Genomic DNA, 20,310 nt, shown 5'->3' on the forward strand with positions numbered 1-20,310 from the left:
TGTGTATAAGCTAAGGTGATAGGACTATAAATAAATAAGTGGATAGAATTAAGAAGGCAAAACAAATACATCAAGTGACAGAATCAAATATTTTGTATTCTCAAATCATCAGGATGATTTATAGAAATATCAAATTTTCTCTCTTATCCCAGATATCGTTTACTTTACAACTGTAATAATAATTTTTAAATGCTATTGATAGTCTGTTTTTGCTCATGGCTGATTTCTATCTTGGCATGATTTTTACAATTTGAACATTCCTAACTGATCTGTATTTTTATTTTTATTTTTTTTACTATTTGTTAAATATGTCCAAGTCAATGAAACATTGTATACATGAAAAGGGAATTAATTAGATGAGTTCATTTATGGAAGAGTATTACGATGTATTACTGAGAGATAGACCCATGTGATACACAGGAAAGAACACAGGACTTAATTAAAGTCATGATCACGTCAGTCATGTTACTTTGTATTTATAGGGCCCTTAACTAGTTTCTCAGCCTCAGTTTCCTCTTCTGCAAATGGGAGAAATTATACAAGTTTTGCATACATTTCAATATTATTTCAGAGTAAAATGTAAATGAATATTCATTTTGAAATTTGTGAAGTGCTACTAGATATAAATAAGTATTATATACACACAAATAAAAACAAACAATATTTTAACTGTAACTTTATCATACATAACCTATTAAGCCAAGGGATTTTAGAATGTTAATGTCTGGGGTATCAATTTTTTATTTATTTGTTAATCATTACAAGTAATATTTGTGATAGTTTTTTATTAGTTTCACCTGTACAAAACAACATAATGATTAGACATTTATGCACCTCACAATGTGGTAACCCCAACAAGTCTCCTACCCATCTGACACCATACATAGCTATTACAATACCATTGACTACATTCCCCATGCTGTACTTCACATCCCATGAGCATATATATATATTTTTAATTATAGTTGACATTCAGTGTTATTTTATATTATGGTAGTTTCAGCTGTACAGCACAGTGGTGATACATTTATATAATTTAAGAAGTGATCCCCTGATAAGTCTAGTACCCACCTGACACCATACATAGTTTTTAAACATTATTGACTGTATTCCCCATACTGTAGATCACATCCCTGTAACTATTTTTTGACTACCAGTTTGTACTTCCTAATCCCTTCACCTTTCTCACCCATCCACCGAAACCCCCTTCCATCTAGCAACCATCAGTTATTTCCCTGTATCTCCGAGTCATTTCTGTTTTGTTTGTTTATTCTGTTCTTTAGAGTCCACATATAAGTGAGATCATATGGTATTTGTCTTTCTCAGTCTGACTTATTGCACTCAGTGTAATATCCTCTTGGTCTACCCATGTTGTTGCAAATTGTAAGATTTTGTTCTTTTTTATGACAGAGTAATACTCCATTGTATAAATGTACCATGGTTTTTTAATCCAATCGTCTATTGATGGGCATTTTAGTTTCCATATTTTGTCTATTGTAAATAGTGCTTCACTAAATGCATACATTTTTTTCAAATTCGTGTTTTGGATTTCTTTGGATAAATACTCAGGAGTAGAATTTCTGAGTCGGAAGGGAGTTCTATTTTTAATATTTTGAGGTACCTCAGTACTGATCTGCATAGTGGCTGCACCAATTTGCAATCCCACCAAAGATGCAGGAGGGTTCCCTTTTTACCACATCCTCACCAACACTTGTTGTTTGTTGATTTATTCATGATAGCCATTCTGACAGGAGTGAGGTGGTATCTCATTGTTTTTATTTGCGTTTCTCTAATGATTAGTGAAGTGAGCATTTTTTCATATGTCTGTTGGCCATCTGTATATCCTCTTTAGAGAAATGTCTCTTCATGTCCTCTGCCTATTTTTTAATTGGGTCGTTTGTTTTTTTTGGTATTGAGTTGTATGAGATTTTTATAAATTTTGGATATTAACTCCTTATCAGATGTATCATTGGCAAATATCTTCTACCGTTCAGTAGGATATCTTTTCATTGTGTTTCCTTTGCTGTGCAAAAACTTTTTACTTTGATGTAGTCCAATTTGTTTATTTTTCTTTTGTTTCCCTTGCCCGAGGAGATATATCAATAAAAATATTACTAAGGGTAATGTCTGAGAATTTACTTCCTATATTTTCTTCTAGGAGTTTTATGGTTTCAGTTCCTACATTTAAATCTTTAATTCATTTTGAGTTTATTCTTGTATATGGTGTAAGAAGGTGGTCCACTTTCATTGTTTTGCCTGTATCTGTCCAGTTTTCTCAGCACCGTTTATTGAATAAATTGTCTTTACCCCAATGGAAATTCTTGCTTCCTTTGCCATATATTAGATGACCATATAGGTATGGATTTACTTCTGGGCTCTCTATTTTGTTCCATTGATCTGTTTGTCTGTTTTTGTGCCAATACTATGCTGTTTTGATTACTACCGTGTTTCCCCGAAAATAAGACCTAGCCAGACAATCAGCTCTAATGCATCTTTTGGAGCAAAAATTCGTATAAGACCCAGTTTTATATTATAGTAAAATAAGACTAGGTATTATATTTTTGTCCCAAAAGACACAGAAGAGTTGATTGTCTGGCTAGGTCTTATTTTCGGGGAAACCTGGTATGTATGGTCTTGTAGTATAATTTGATATCAGGTAGCGGGATACTGTGACCTTTGTTCTCAGGATTTCTGTGGCTATTTGGGGTCTTTTATAGTTCCATATATATTTTAGGATTATTTGTTCTAGTTCTGTGAAAAATGCCATTGGTATTTTGATAGGGATTACCCTGAACCTATAGATTGCTTTCAGTAGTATGGACATTTTATATTAATTTTTCTTATCGATGAACATGGTATATGTTTCCATTTATTTGTATCTTTTTTAATTTCTCTCTTCAATATCATAATTTTCTGAGTACAGGTCTTTTACTTCTTTGGTTAAATGTATTCCTAAATATCTTTTGTGTGTGATGCAATTGTAAATGGGATTGTTTTCTTAATTTTTCTTTCTGATAGTTTGTTATTGGTGCATAAAATACAACCAATTCTGAATATTAATTTTGTATCCTGCTACTTTACTAAGTCCATTTATCAGCTCTAATAGTTTTTTGGTGGAATCTTTGGCGTTTTCTACATGTCATATCATGTCATCTGCAAATAATGACAGTTTTACTTCTTCCTTTCCCATTTGGATGCTTTTTATTTCTTTCTCCTGTCTGATTGCTGCGGCCAGGACTTCCAGTTCTGTGTTGAATAAAAGTGGTGGAAGTAGGCAGGCATCCTTCTCTTTTTCCTTAAAGAGAATGCTTTTAGCTTTCCCCATTGAGTTTGATATTACTATGCATCTGTCATATATGGAATTTATTATGTTAAGATATGTTCCCACTATCCCCACTTTGCTGAGCATTTTTATCATAAATGGATGCCAGATTTTTTCAAATGCTTTTTCTGCATCTATTGATATGACCATGTGATTTTTATTTCTTTAATTGTATATGTGGTGTGTCACGATAATTGATTTACAGATATTGAACTAACCTTGCATACCAAGAATGAATCCCACTTGACTGTGGTATATAATCTTTTTAATCTGTTGTTGAATTCGGTTTCCTAATATTTTGTTGAGTATTTTTGCATGTATGGTCATTAGGGATATTGGCCTATTGTTTTCTTTTTTTTGCAATGTCTTTGTCTGGTTTTGGAATAAGAGTGATGGTGGCCTCATAAAATGAGTTTCAGAACCTTCCCTTCTCTTGAAATTTTTGGAATAATATGAGAAGAATAAGTGTTAATTCTGTTCTGAATGTTTGGTAAAATTCACCTGTGAAGACATCTGGTCCAGGATTTTTGTTTGTTGGGAGCCTTTTGATTAATGATTCGATTTTGTTGGTAGTAATCGGTCTGCTTAGATTTTCTGTTTCTTCTAGATTCATCCTCGGAAGATCGTGTCCTTGTAGGAATTTATCCATTGCTTCCAGATTGTCCGATTTGTTGGTGTATAGTTGCTCATAGTATTTTCTTAAAGTTTTTTGTATTTCAGTGGTTTCCATTGTCACTTCTTGTCTTTCATTTTTAATTTTATTTATCTAGGTCCTCTCTCTTTTTTTCTTGATGTGTCTAGTTAAAGGTTTATCCGTTTTGTTTATCTTTTCAAAAAACCAGCTCTTGGTTTCATTGATTTATTGTATTGTTTTTAGGCCTCTATTTCATTTATTTCTACTCTGGTCTTTATTATTTCCTTTCTTGTACTCACTTAGGGCTTTGTTTGCTCTTCTTTTTCCAGTTCCCTTAGGTGTAAAGATAGACTGTTTATTTGAGATTTTTCTTGTTTCTTTTGGTAGGCCTGTATTGCTATGAATTTCCCTCAAGGACTGCTTTCATAGTGTCCCATAGATTTTGGGTCATTGTGTTTTCATTTTCCTTTGTTTCAAGGTATCTTTTTATTTCTTCCTTGATCTCATTGTTGACCCATTCATTATTAAGTAGGATGTTATTTAGCCTCCATGTGTTTGCATTTTTTCAGTTTTATTTTCTTATAATTGATGCCTAATTTCATACCATTGTGATCAGAGAAAACACTTGATATGCTTTCAATCTTCATAAATTTATTGAGAATTGTTTTCTGTCCTAACATGTGATCTATCTTGGAAGACATTCCATGTGTACTTGAAAATAATGTATATTCTGCTGCTTTATGGTGAAATGCTCTAAAAATTTCATAAGTCCATTGGGTCTAGTATGTCATTTAAGGCCGCTGTTTCCATGTTGATTTTCTGTCTGAAAGGTTCATCCAGTGGCGTGCGTCATTGGGGTGTTAAAGTACTCTACTATGACTGTGTTACTGTTGATCTCTGCCTTACGTCTGTCAATATTTGCTTTATATATTTAGGTGCTCCTGTGCTGGGTGCATAGGTGTTTACTAGGGTGATGTCCTCTTGTTGGATCAATCCCTTTATTATTATGTAATGTCCTTCTTTGTCTCTTACTATAGTCTTCATTTTAAAGTCTATTTTGTCCGATATAGGTGTTGCTATCCCAGCCTTTTTCTCATTTCCATTTGTGTGAAATATGTTTTTCCATCCCTTTACTTCCAGTCTACATGTGTATTTTGATCTGAGGTGGGTCTGTTGTACACAGCATATGCATGGGTCTTGTTTTCTTATCCATTCAGCTACCTTATGTCTTTTGATTGGAGCATTTAATCTGTTTACATTTAAAGTGATTATTGATAGGCAATAACATAGTTATTGCCATTTTATTCATATTTTTTATCTTTGGTTTTTTTCTGCTTAAATAAGTCCTTTAACATTTTTTGTAGTACTGCTTTGTGGTAAAGAATTCCTTTAGCTTTTTGTCTCGGAAACTCTTTAGTTCTCCGTCAATTTTCAGTGATAGCCTTGCTGCCTAGAGTTGTAGGCCCTTGTTTTCATCACTTTGAACATTTCCTGCCACTCCATTCTGGCTGGCCTGCAACATTTAGGTTGAGAAATCAACTGACAGTTTTATGGGAGCTCCCTTGTAAGTAACTAGTTGTCTTTCTCTTGCTGCTTTTAGGATTCTCCTTTTGTCTTTAACCTTTGCCATTCTGATCATAATGTGTCTTGGTGTCAGCCTATTCGGGTTCATCTTGTTTGGGGCTCTCTGCACTTCCTGAGCTATGTCTATTTCCTTTACCAGGTTAGGGAAGTTTTCAGTTATTATTTTTTCAAATGGGTTCTTGATCTTTTGACCCCTCTCTTCTTCTGGTATTCCAACGATGTGAATGTTGTTATGCTCATGTTGTTCCAAAGGTCCCTTAAACTATCTTCATTTTACTGTTATTACCATTGTTATTATTATTATTATTATTATTATTATTTTGTTGTTGTTCCAATTGGATATGTTCTGCTACCTTATCTTCTAAATCACTGACTCGATCCTCTTCTTTATCTAATCTGCTATTGAGTCCTCCTTGTGTATTCTTAATTTTAATTATTGTATTCTTTGTTTCTGACTGGTTCTTTTTTATGGTCTCTCTATCCTTCTTTGTGCCTATTATTTCTTTGTTGAAATTCTCACCAAGTTCCTTAAGCATTCATATAACCAGTGTTTTTAATTCTATCCCTGGTAGGCTGGTTGCCTCAATTTCATTTAGTTCTATTTCTGGATGTTTGTCCTTTTATTTGGGACATGTTTCTTTGTTTCATCATTCTGGCTGCCTCTCTATGTATTAGGTTGATCTCCTATGTCTCTCAGTCTTTGCTTGGTGGCCCTATGTAGTACTGCGTTTCCCTGAAAATAAGACCTTGCCGGACAATCAGCTCTAATGTATCTTTTGGAGCAAAAATTAATATAAGACCCGGTCTTATTTTACTATAATATGGGACTGGGTCTTATATTAATTTTTGCTCCGAAAGACACATTAAAGCTCATTGTCTGACTAGGTCTTATTTTCGGGGCAACAAGGTCGGTGTCCTATGTGGTCCAGTGGCTCAGTCTCCCTGAACACCTGTGTGTGTGTTCCAGAAATGTCCCTTGTATGTGTTGTATATATTCTCCTATTGTAATTCAGCCTTGAATGCTTTTGACGTGTCAGTGGGTGGGATTGATTTCCAGGCCGATTGACTGAGGACTGGCTATGCCTACAATGTATGAGCTTCTGTGTGGTGTAGTGACCCCTCAGAGGAAGATCCTCCACCGTGAGCTCTTATGCCTTTTGAGACCACCCACTGGGTGTGGCACTTGTGGAGCTAGGCAGGTAGTCCTCTGGTGTGGTCTGAAGTTGGCCTCTGGATGTGATGTTTCTGGTGTCTCTTAGAAGGGACTGCCATGCAGGCCACTTTCAACCTTGCCTGTGACCAGCTTGGGACTACCTGGTAGGAGCTACAAAGCTATATGGTTACTGCCTGTGCTGGACCTAGAGGCATATAGGGGTGGCCTTGCTATGAACCAATACCTCTGCCACCAGTATTGGGCCTGGCACAGCTTAGCAAAAGGCCCAAGGCCCCCCAGACCCATTTCCACCTGCCAGCTGCCCATAAGGTTCAGCCATTTGAAAGAGTATCCTTAGGTTCATGGGCTGGTTGGGCTGATGTTGGGGTACCTCTGGTAATGCCGTAGCTTGCTGGTCGGGGTCCCAGGGAGTCATGAGACACTGCGGTGGTTCTTACAAGGTTAATACAGATTCAGTACTTGTGCCAGTGCCTGGCCTGTGACCACTTTGCAGAAAGCACTGAACACCATAGCCAGCCACCGCTTTCCTCAGGCCCACAACTCCCTGAGAACCACCCAAGAGAGGCTGCAGCTCAAGTTGTGGCTCACTGCCCACCACCAAAAGTTCCCTGGGCAGCTGCAGGCCATCTGCTGCTCTAAAAGGCTTCTGCAGTTTGTGGGGCAGGACAGGCTTTCCAGGAGCCAGGAGTCCCCTGGGCAGTGCAGTACTAGCTGTGTAGTGCAGGGACCAAGAGCATCACCAAGGTGATGCACACACACACTGATTTTACCAGACCAATGTGGTTTCAGATTTGACCCTGTGAGGACTGTTAAACATAGAAAATATGGCACCCTCCTGTAGCCTACATGTGAGGCAGACTTTACACAGAAAATGGCTGCTGTCCCTCCAGCCCTATCCCTAAGCCACACAACTCAGTCTTTCCCGGTATGTCTCTGGGCGACTCTCGAGTTTCTACCTCTTCACTGCAAACCAGATGAGTGTTTGCAAGCAAGTGAATATGTGTGCAGGCCTTTTAAGAGGGCATCTGGGTTTCCAGCCACCTTCTATCTCACCAGGACAGGCAGACAGAGTCCTCGCTGATTTTCACTGCCAGATGTTGTGGGAACTCCTCTTCCCAGCACAGGACCCCTGGGCTGGGGAACCAGGTGTGGTGCTGGGAACCCTCCCTTCTTCTGGGGAGACCTGTACCGAGGTGTTCCGCCTGGTGCTCAACCACTATCTGTCAGCCCGTTTCATGTCTCCACCCTTCCTACTAGTCTTGATATGGCCTCTTCTTTATAGTTATAGGGGTTCTGTTCAGCTAGTGTTCAGATGACTCTTGAGGTTGATTGTTCTGTAATTTATTTGTAATTTTGGTGTAATTGGGAGGCAGTAGGTATAGTGTTTACCTAATTTATCACGTTGGACCTTCTTTTCTGGACTATCAGATTATTTTGTTGTTACTTTTATCTAATCTTGATACCATACTGAAGATATTATATCAAAAATATAATGCCATTCTTTCTGTTTGAGAGATTAGAACAGGTGTTATGTTGATCTTAAGTATAATTGTTTGAAGGCATCATTTAGCACATACTTCATAGTTCATTCAAGAATACAAGGAGACATTGAGATCACAAGGTCCTTACCATTTTTAGAGACTAAGGTCCCTTTGATAATCTAATGAAAGTTAAGGATCCTCTCCCAGAAAAATATATCATATACAAACAGAATTTTGCAAGGAATTTCAAAGGTGTTCATATCCATGGATCTTAATAAAACCCACATCTCCATCATAGATTGACATATAGTAAGACTTTGATGATAGTAAGCCTTCCTCCCTTTCAGATCTCTGGGTCTTCCTGACTATTATGTCCTTTCATTATAGACTCATTACAGAAGTTGTTTTCCTACCCAGCTTTGCTTCCACCCATTCCTTCCTTTAGCTCTATTCCATCTGAAGTCTGTCTCTTAAACAATCTTGACTCCTGTGTCCATCCTACTCCTCCCGTGGCCATTCTCCACACTTTCCATCAGTGCTCATTCCCAGTAGAGGCATTAAGAGAGGAAGGAGAGGCTATGACCCAGGCTAACAAATGTAAGAAGCAGGCTTTGGGCAGAAATGGCAGTTGCCGGTAGTTCCAGTACGGCCAGAGTAGGTTGCAGCAAGGCTGAAACAGAGGTACATGGTCTGAAAAACTAAACTCTTAAGATTTTCACCCATTTACAATTCTAATTCTAAACAAATATTTGAAATGCTTTGTTCCCGGGTTCATTTGTAAACAGCTCTTCATCTAGATCCTCTGTAATGTGACCATCCTCCACCTCTAATAATATTAAAAGGGAGTTTAAAGCTGAAAAGTACTATCACAGTGTAAGGGAGTATCATGCTGGATTGTAACATGATTTGATGTGACGTGAAGAGAAATTGTACATCATCACAATCATTGTGTGAAATGTCACCCAGATGGACAGATAGACCATGGTTTTTTATCTCCGGTAGTCCATCTATCAATTAAACATTTTTCCAGGTTTGTAGAATTTTAATCCCCAGATTTTCATCTTCTGCACTAAATCCTTGGCCTATTCAACACCTAATTTCATATTATTTCACAAACGGCCATCAATATTTAGTGTGTTGAGGCACCACCACCTGAAATAAGTCGGCATATGTTAACAACAACCACAACAAAATCTAGAGCATAAGTGGAGATATAGTCTTAGACTACTAGAAGAGTATATTTTGTAATTTCAGCAACACCCTAGATCTCTAAAAGTATTACTGTTTAGAAAATAAAAGTAAGGAAATATAAGTTCTTCATGAGCCAAGTGGAGACACTATTGTGGAATTTTGCATTTTATTATGTAATGTTGCTTTAAATTTTTATATTCTAGTGCCAACATGATCCAATGAGAATCTGTGTTTTTTTTAATAAAGTCTACAAGAAGGTAGCAAACTGCTTAATAATGAATGTGAATTATTGAATTAGAGAATTATTTTATGATTTAAAAGTATTATTGGTATTGCAAGGTGAATTTTTGCAGTAATATTATGATGTTGATAACCAACATTGATTTTAAGAATTCCACATGATATAAGCAGAAAACACAAGGCATAAAGATTTAAGGTGCAGAAATGCTGCTGACGCAGTATTAACAGTGAATTAGATTCCTATTAGCTAGTGTTCAGTGAGAGGGGATGTGCATATGCAGGGTTTAAAGAAATTGAAAAGGGAGAGAGACATTTTTAATTCAGAATGCTGCCAAAAGGCATCATTTGGTATCAGAAGTATGGCTTGCAGTGTTCTCTGTATGAGCTTTCATCACCATTCAGAATTTTCCCTTTTTTTAAATGCAGTAATATATTTTTGATATATAATTCACATAGAAATTAACAGCAAGTGATAGAGAAATTGATCTTTTTTAGAAGGAGAAAAAACATTTGATGCAAGGAAATAGAGCATGGCTATGAAATTCAAGGTTACCACTTATTGTATTTTAACTATATTTTTTATTAAACTTTGTTACATTTTTTATGTCAAATTAGGGTCACTAGTGTTAGATTAAAACCTTTCATGATTCTTTTAATCTAGAACTATTATTTTTTGGGTTTTTTTTTGTTTTTTGTCTTGTAGACCCCTGATGACTTCTTCAGTTTCTTCAAGTCAAATAGCTCTTTTTCGAATTTTAGAAACAATTTTCTGTAAATAACATTCTATAGAAAGAAGTTAAAGTGAATAGTTTGTTGACATAAAGAAATATATTAGAAAGCAAATACAGTATTGATAGACGTTGAAGAGAAAGATCTTTGTGGACATTTCAAACACCAAGGGATTACAAGGTGAAGAGCAGGCTAGTTAAATAGAAGCCAAAGCAAGATATCTTTCCTTATGTGCCATCTACTGAAAATTTACTAGAAGTTAGTCCTAAGTAGCTAACAGTGAACTCTGGGTACTAACTTCCCTAAGGCACTGAAATAGGAAGTGTAGATGAAACTTGTAAAAGAAACCCTCAGGGATTCCTCCTTTTTCCCCGTGATCCCTTTAATCCTTGAATTGTCAAACCACGTGGAAAAATAATAGAGCTGCATAGTTCTAAGACTTAAGTGGTACCATGTTTCCCCGAAAATAAGACCTAGCCGGATAATCAGCTCTAATGAGTCTTTTGGAGCAAAAATTAGTATAAGACCCAGTCCTATTTTACTATAATATAAGACCGGGTCGATATGATATGATATGATATGATATGATATGATATGATATGATATGATATGATATGATATGATACCGGGTATAATATAATACCGGGTTTTATATTAATTTTTGCTCCAAAAGACACATTAGAGCTGGTTGTCCAGCTAGGTCTTATTTTTGGGAAACATGGTATTATCTTTTTAAAAGAAAATATCAGGTCTTCTCACATCTTTGGACAAGAATAGGGCATGTGTTCAGTGTGTAGAAAAGAATGATTTTGAACAAGAGATGCATATTGCCTTTTCATTTTTAATATCATATTATTATCTGTGACTAAGTAGGCTGTACCTAGTAGGAAAAATTGTAGCCGATATTTCATTTTCTCTCTTTTTTAAAACAGATGATTCAACGAGAAGCAGATGTAAAAAGTAAGGTAACTGCTGTGGCGTTGACAGACTCTGTTCACAATGTGTGGCATCAAGAAGCTGGCAAAACGATTCGAGAATGGATGAGAGAGGTAAGACTGGATTTTTTCAGTGCTGAGATGAATGAGCGTGAGCCTTTATATCTTGAGCCCCCACCAACTTATATCACCTCCCACCCTCAAGCTTCCTTTCTGCAGGCAGAACATTTCGAGGGAATAGAAAAAAAAACTAGACATATTTGAAATAATAATAGAAAGCCCTTCTGAAGAACAAATACTTCTTTGAAAGCCCTCTTCTCTTTTTTTGACTTTCTATAGAATATTATGTATGCATACAATATACAGTAGGAACTATAGCTGAAGAAGGTCATGATCAGTTAGAAGATTATTATTCCCTGATTTTTTTTCTTCACCAGCTATTTAGTATTGATGCTGCTTAATTACAAGAAAGAAGCTTACTGTACACTGGGTCTCATTCTTTCTTGAAAGGCGGTCAGTATGTGCCTCTTTTAAATGGGTTGGCTCACTACTGCCAGCAGGCGGAGAAGAAATAAAAAGCTGAAATCGGAGTATATTGCCAGACCCTTGAGCTACGGGCTGGTCATGGTCCAGCCTCAGGCTAAGAACGCTTCTTTTCACACTTGCTAAGGGCTAGTGAACTTGAAAACTAACAAGGACTTAGTGATCATGCTCCCATTTTTAAAAAAAAACTTTCAGCCCATTATTTCTGTTACTCCTAGTACAGATATACAGCTGACATTTTTATTTGTAGTTACCTTTCTGATATTATAAGCAATTGATATCATCCATGTCAAACTATAGCAATTGTTTAGTCAAATCATATATTTACGTGAGTGAGTTGGTTGACCTTCCTGATTTTCTCCCAATTTTTGTTAATAGAATACCTAGGCATTTATTCAGCTGGCCTCTCGCCATACGTATGGCAGGTAACTTCTACCAGCCGTCCTGGTGCCCTGCAAGTACCAGAGAATTAACGTTTGAAAAGACTTTTTAATAAATAGAAGGACTAGGCTATATAATACCATAATGGTGTTATCATAATACCCCATCCATTTTCACTGTTGTTATTATCCATTTGAAAAAGTACTTTCATCATGCAAAAGTCCAAAATACTTCTACTCCATTCCTCATAATACTGTAAACATATAGAGGTGGGTTTTTCATCTATTTTAACACCCAGGTGATTTCTGACCACATTACTTTTCATATTTCTTCTTTTCCAATGTATCTACATCCTTAATTGTCTTTTCCAAGGGCCTAGACGTTTTCAAGAGACACTTTATATATTTCATAAATATATTTTTTATGCTACTTAGCTGTCCAAATGCATGCATAGTCAGCTAGCAGCATTATATTAGTAGTAAGGTTAATAAATGAGCTGTTAGTACCTTTTTTCTCCACACATAACCAATATGCAATTTAGTACTTATCTCAAACTAGAAACATCCCTGTTCATCATTTTTTAATTGGAAAATTTTTGTGTCTCATTCCAGGTGACAAATATAACAAAATTTATTTAGGTTTACTTTTTAAAGTATTTCTAAAATTAGATTAGGTGTCCCATTCAAATATCAGAATATATTCTATGCATTTTTTCATCTGAGTGAAATAAGCAGTAGTTGAATTCATCTTGATTTGATCAAAGCTGTCATTGATTTCTATGCTAGCGTAGCTTTTATTTAAAAATTTTTAATTTTATAAAATTTTATAATGACCTAGCTCTTCAAGAGTTCTTTCAACTCCCTCAATTATGCCTTTGGCGTGAAGCAGCATGAAGAGTCTTGTATTATGACATACCAAAATTTAAACCCCAGCTCAGTTATCTACCTAGTTGTGTAGTCTTAGGCAAGTTATTTAATCTCTTTGAGATTCAGTTTTGTCATCTATAAGATATACCTACCTTGGCAAACATGGTTGGGAAATAAGCTATATAAAGAAATAACACAGTGGTTGGCATTTTAAAGAAGTTCAGTAAATCAAAGCTATTACTGTTTTTACCGTCTCACCACCAAATAAAATAAAACATATGAACTGTGTTTTCCTTTTGTTCTATGAATGATTTTCATATTCAAAATATCTTACAAAAGGGAAGTCATTCAGAACAAGGAGTTAGGAGAACTGAGTTTTCGGAATGATTCTGACTTAGTCACTAGGTAAAATCAATAATTAAGGACTTAGCATGTACCAGCTACTCTGCTAAGACTTACAGTCTTGGGAAACCCACTTCATCTTTTTCTGGGCCTGTTTTAATAATTGAGAATTATACATAATAATTCCTTTTCTGTCTACTTCATGAACTATTGTTAGAATCAAAGGTGATGACCAAGAAGAAAACGCCTTGAAAAGCAAATGGTACTATATAAAGAAAAGAAATGTGTTATAGAAAACACTGTAATATCCCAGAGATAAAAATTATTAGATCATAGTTCATAGAGATTTGAGCATTATCCCTGATCAAAGCTCTTCCCTAAAACAAGAGCAAACTGGGAAACTATGGAAGTCTATGCCAGATATCCTTGTAAGAACTCACCTAGTTACCAAAGCTGGCTATTTCTTTCTTCATTTCTTTTATTGAGTTCTTAATCTCCAGAAATTCTATTTGGTTCTTTTTTTAAAATTTTAATATCTTTGGTAAAATGTTCATTTTGTTCTTTGATTGTGTTTCTGAGTTAATTAAATTGCCTGTCTGTTTTCTTGCATCTTGTTGAGTTTTTTTAAGAACTGCAATCTTGAATTCTCTGTCATTTAACTTACATATTTCCATGTCTTTAAGTTCACAATGTGATATATAGACAATGTATTACAGAATTGTACACCTGAAACCTATGTAACTTTACTAACAATTGTCACCCCAATAAACATTAATTAAAAAAAAAAGAAAGAAAGGGAAAAAAAAGAACTCACCTAAATGTGTGACCCCCTTGTTGAGAATTTATGTTGTTTGGCAAGATAAGAATCCATTGTTTTTCAGTACTCAAAATGAAACTCCATCCCCTCTTCTTTCAGCATTTTTAGTCCCTGTCCATTCTGCAAGACTCCTCGAAATAATGAAAGCAAACAAGCTTGGAGTCAGTAAATAGGAAGGGCTGTTGTCTTGAGCACTGTGTTGGGAGAAGGCGTGGTAGCATAACTTTTGTGTCCCTCAGTGTCTCACTTCCCTCTCACCTCCTACTCCAGCCTCATTTGAAATCAACTCAAAAACTGAGATATTTTGCAAATATCCCTCCCAAGAAAAACACCTTAGCAAAACTGAAATGTTGTCCATAAAAATGGCAGTCTAGTTGTAGATGAAACCTCAATGCTTTTGGCCTCTTGATGATTAGCTCCATTATTTCACCAAATGTTGCTTTAAAAATTGGAAGTAGGACAGTGGTACAAATTGCCAAGTCATTCCTATTATAGTACAAATTAGTAAAGCTATTTTTTGTGTTGTAAACCTGTTTAATATGATAAAGTTAATAATGTTAAGTATTAGTTTAGTGTAAAAAGCTGATTTTTTAATTCTATAATTGGCATACGGAAAGAATGTTAAGTACTATATTTTCATATTACTTGTATAATTGTAAATAATTTCTTTTAAGAAAGAAGGTCAAAGAGGGCTACTTCTGGCAATTACTCCAAGTGAAATCTATGCAAAGACCAGGAATACATACTAAGCCAGCCTCAGGAGGCAAGGTGAAAAGTGACCAAAGGCAGATCCTAGGAGGCACTTCTTACCTCACGCTCTGGGGCTGTAAAGGCTGAGTGGGACAGGATGAACCTGGAGGATATTATGCCAAGTGAAATAAGCCAGACCCAGAAAGGAAAAGACCCCATGGTCTCACTTATGTGTGGAATCCAAAGAAGTCAAACACATAGAAACAGAGAGTAGGATGGTGGCTATCAGTGGCGGGGAAGTGGGGTAAATGGGAGATGCTGGTCAAAGACTACAACATTGCAGTTATATAGGATGCCTAAGTCTAGAGATTTGATGGTACAACATGATGACTACTTAAAAATACCGGGCCGAACACTAGAAATTTGCTAAAACAATAGATTCTAGTTTTTCTCACCACACACACACACAAATGGTACCTATGTAAGAAAATATGTCAATTAGCTTGACTGTAGTAATCATTTCATTATGTGTATATCACATCATCATGCTATATTCTTTAAATGTATAGTTTTTATTTGAACAAAAAATTTTGAAAAGGCTGAGTGGGCAAAGGTCATTTCTTGACATACTCCTAGCTTCTGAAAGTCTCCAGCCAAGCAGATGTGCGGTTCTACATAACAGTCAGGGACCCATACCTATCACCATTCAGCTCTACGTGTCAGTCCTGGCAACTCAACCTGGTGAATCATAGTTGTTCTTGTCTGAGGAGATAATAATACCTGCCATATTACTGATCCATGTCTGAGGCATTGGTGATTTATAACTCAGATAAATGAAATAAAAGTGAATGAAAACCTAAACTCAACCACGGCAACAAGCATCTCCAAATACCTTGCATAGAAATACCTACTAGCTACTTTCTCTTTAAACATAATGTACTACGTTCTAATATTTTATAAACAATTTTAATTCATTTCATATCTACACTGAAATCTTGTCAACTTTTTTTCAAATGTCAAAGAGACTCACTCAGCACTTTGACCTACAGGCACTTATAATCTATAATAATAGTTCCCAAGCTTTTGGATTTCACAGAGAAGACAATTTACAACCATAAAAACCTATAAGGTCATAATTTCAGAGTAAAGACCTTTAAATTGAAAACACTTAACTTGAAGAAACACTAGAGTGCCTATTTTTCTCTTTTTCCCTCAGACCCAGAGAAACTCTAGTTACGTGATCCGCCCCAGCGTGCTGGCTCTGGTCAAGGGTGCCTTTTGCTCTGCCTGTTGGTCGGGCCGAGGCGCAGGCATGGCTCTGTTGGCACCTCTGTTCCAGCAAGTCTTGTATTCTGGGGCACCTGAGATTTCCAGGGGCTGGGAACACACTCCAGCATGTTTGGAGTTTAGGTAGGACTTTTTCGAGGGCTGCCTCTGTCACCATCCAGGACACCTCACCAGTGTTTGTCTCAACTGAAGAACTCAAGTGGGGGAGAGGGCAAATTGGGGCATTGAGAAGAGGGATAGAAAAAGCATTAGAAGAACAGTGAAAGAGATACATCTCAGAATATCATTTGAATTAATGTAGAATGACTGTATGTCTTTCTCATATTTCTTTATATATATTTCCCATTTTTTAATGTAAATAATATATTTACATTATTTTATTTCATTATACTCTATGAAATGGAGTTTAGAGTATATGCTAAACATATTTTTAGTTTGTTTTGCCTTTTTTTCTATATATTTTTCCCTGTAGGTTAAAAATGTCACATATGCATGCACGGACATGTATACACTCATCAAACTTATGGTTATCAAACCTTTAAAATCCTACACAGGTACTTTGTCATTCCAGAGAACTTTTGGACATATTCACTTTAGCTATAGAGTGTTTATTTTCTGTCCTATATATATAACAGATCAAAGCCTAAACATGTGCCTAGATAAAAACTAAAATTTCAGAGTCATAAAATATTAACTTATATTTTACTTTAAATGTTTAAGTTAAAGGTGACCTGGATAAAATCCATTCTGTTCAGCTTTTTAAAGTCAATGATAACGAGTTAGAAAATGATTAATCACCTGCACGTTGTAATGTACCATCACTTTTATTAATACTAGAAATATCCTATAAGACATAGTTTTACATATGTGAACTGTAGGTGAACAGTATTAAGACTGACATATCACCTGGGTAATAGCTGACTTCCATCAGATTTGGAGGTACTACTAGGATAATAATTAAAATATATACCTAATCGCTGCCTGTCTGTCGGTAGTGCTAATTGCTGTCATTGAAAAGACTGAATTGTTTAAGAAAGAGAGAAAAAAAAGTCATTCTTCATTGGAGCTATCTCCCTGTATCATTGGGAGCCTATTTTTAGTACCTATAGAAGTCATCCTTTTTTAATTTATTAGGGGTTGTGATAAATGATAAAACAAATCATCCATTTACGTATCTTGACACTGCTTTGGAGAATACTTATTTCTTACAAGCAAGTGTCACATTGTATATAAAAGCTGGCTAATTGTGTGCTAATCTTCTGCATTATCTAGAACTCTCTGATGTGGTATTCTATCAATAGTAATATTAATTTTACTTATTTCAAATGTATGAAATATCTTCTGAAACCTTATTTCTTTTATAATTTCTGCTCTCTTACATTGTATAATTTTGCATTCAGCTGCTAATTAAGATTAGGAGTTCAAGTTAAGAATACGTATCCACTTTAAACCGTCAAGCTTTTGTAATACATGAAAATACTAATATTTTATCCATTTTAAATGTATAAAGAGAGAAAGCATTTAAGAACATTACTAGATGTTGTGTTTGTTTTCATGGTTTTTTTCCACACAGTTCAATAGTTTCATTGATCTACTGTTTCTTACAAAAATCTGCCATGCTTTGTGAACTTCACTTTCTAATCTCATACAGCAACCCTTCCTTTATGTTATTCCTGCTCTCCCTGGTCCCAGAACAGTAGGGTTGCCTTGACAAATCTATTCAAAAGCCATTCCTCGGCCTTTATTGGTGGGGACTGGGGCCTTTGAAATTCTCTCCTCACTGCAACACAGCTGACATCTTCTTCCAGACAGAATGAATTAAGGAAATACAATAAGACACTTGATCTACCAGTCAAGGATCTTTCCACAGTGAGGACGGATTCCATGGTGCACAACCAGGGCAGCAAGCATCCAAAAATACACAATACATGGTTGTTTACCAGAATAGCAATCAGCGAGTTTTCCAAAATGATTGATAGGATGATTTCTTTTAAAATAAAATCTGTCTGGAAATTCAGTGTGTGTGTGTGTGTGTGTGTGTGTGTGTGTGTGTGTGTGTGTGTGTGTTTATGCGCGCATGCGCGCGTGTGTGTGAAATTTTTTTAAAAACCATGTGTGAGGTTAATTACATGTTTAAGCCAGATTTCAAATACAGACTTAAAATATATAGAAGAGGTATAGATTATCTGTATTTCATTTGTCCGTGTTGTAAATCATCATTAGCCTTGAAGTTGATCTTTAATATTGAAGGCTTGTTTCCTCAGACACACAACAACAATTCACCAGACTATGTTTCTTCTGAACTATTTAATACAGCCTTCATTGAACCAGGTTGAAGTAAAAATTAAAAGATGGTATAATTATATGGGCCATATTTCGAGGAGTAAGTGCAAAATTTGTGTCTGCTAGTATTACAAAGAATATAGTTTTCAAATGTAGCTGTTTTTTCACATGTTCAAAATAATATTCATTTCCATTTAAAAGTTAAAAATGGACATCCTTTACAATTTCCTCTAGTTATAATCCTAGCCTTGTCTTAGAAATATATTGCATCATGGTAGGCAGAAGGTCACATGTCTTCTCAATATCACACAGATGATTTGCTAAATTGTTGAAGATAAAGTGACTTTTTACATAAAAAAATTTTTTACGGTGTATGGAAAATAAATTGACTATACTTCCAGTGGTTGATTTTATAGGATAAACTATTCTCTGCAGCCTAAAAAGTTGGGCTTGGCTTAAGTTATGTTTCAACAGAAAATTGTCTCTATTACATTGCAGAACTGTTGTAATTGGGTCTCAAGCTCAGAACCATTAGACACATCAGTGGAATCCATGCTTCCTGACTGTCCCCGAGTCTCAGCAGGTATGTGTTTGATGAGAGCTATATGGAGGATTTTTTAAGGTGAAAAAATATGCTAATGAAATGTGGAATTCTGTTTAGCAAATTGAACATGTTGTTCCACCTTGAATGTTTGAATGAGTCATTGGTAACATATAACATGGGTCTGATCTGAGTAGCGATTAGCCATCTCCTCTGAATGTTATATGGAGAAGTTTTACCATTCAGAGGAGCTAGCTAATCACTCCGAACTTAGAGCTGCAGATATGTTTATGCATTTGAAGGAAATAATTTGGAGAACAGGTAAATACCAGGTACAGAACTAGTATGATAACTAAATTTCACTATCATTAATACCTAAACCAGGAATTTGTTAAGTAGCTGAAAATGCTTACCAATAAACTCAGTATAGATAGTAGGTGAAACAATTTGAGAATAATATAGACAGTTGCTGTTGAAGCTTAGGGAGACAAGATGCACATAAATAAAAAATTGACTCTAAGACAAGAACTGGATAATCATACAGGATCTCGGAGTATTTGTCTTTGATTGGGTACCAACTCAGTGATACAACAGGCAGTCAAGTCTGGGAGTTCAGAAAAGAGAGATTGCTGTGGCCTAGAGACCTAAGAAAAGATCTTCATGCAGAATATTTTAGCTGGACTTTGTGTGTTAGGATTTGGATTGTAGAAAGAAGTGCAGAATGGCATTCTAGGCAAAAGAAATAGCCATGTAAGGCATAAGGGCTGGAACGGATCTGAAGGTGTTCACAGGGAAGGAAGGCAAGACTCGCCTGCCTATGGAAAGGAAAGAGGTGAAGGTGCGAGCACCTCACCTGGGCCCCAGACAGTGAAGGATGGCATTGATTTCCAGCCTACGGGTTTCATACTTTTTCACTGATCTTCAGGTAAGAGGAAAGAGTGACATTTTCCATTGCTTTATGGTTTTGGCTTTCACAATCCCTAACCAATTTTGATGGTAAACACAAAATGGTAAACACAATGATATCTGGTTATGGTGACAGAACAGAAACAGGCTTGCTTTGGCCATAGATGCCAGAAAATGAGCAAAAGTTGTCAACATGAACTACTCCATATAAAATTCAGAGGAGATAGCTAATCATTCCATACTTAGAGTTGCAGACATGATTATGCATTTGAAGGAAATAATTTGAAGAACAGTTTAAATACCAGGTGCAGAACTAGTATGATAACTAAAATTTACTATCATTAATACCTAAACTTGAACTGAG

The 20,310-nt window shown here is 35.9% G+C and overlaps 1 protein-coding gene across 5 annotated transcripts in view; it reads left to right on the forward strand.

The window, feature by feature from the left end:
- Window positions 1-20,310, forward strand: part of ARB2A (ARB2 cotranscriptional regulator A) — a 398,527-nt gene that overhangs the window by 250,780 nt on the left and 127,437 nt on the right. For all 5 annotated transcript variants that reach the window (XM_074328744.1, XM_074328741.1, XM_074328742.1 and 2 more), the window contains 2 exons: window positions 11,288-11,404; window positions 18,998-19,082. In XM_074328744.1, coding sequence (XP_074184845.1) covers window positions 11,288-11,404; window positions 18,998-19,082 — 202 coding nt within the window. The remainder of the gene's footprint in view (window positions 1-11,287; window positions 11,405-18,997; window positions 19,083-20,310) is intronic.

The sequence above is a fragment of the Rhinolophus sinicus genome, linkage group LG03 (assembly GCF_036562045.2).
Source record: "Rhinolophus sinicus isolate RSC01 linkage group LG03, ASM3656204v1, whole genome shotgun sequence".
In the NCBI taxonomy this organism is placed as follows: domain Eukaryota; kingdom Metazoa; phylum Chordata; class Mammalia; order Chiroptera; family Rhinolophidae; genus Rhinolophus; species Rhinolophus sinicus.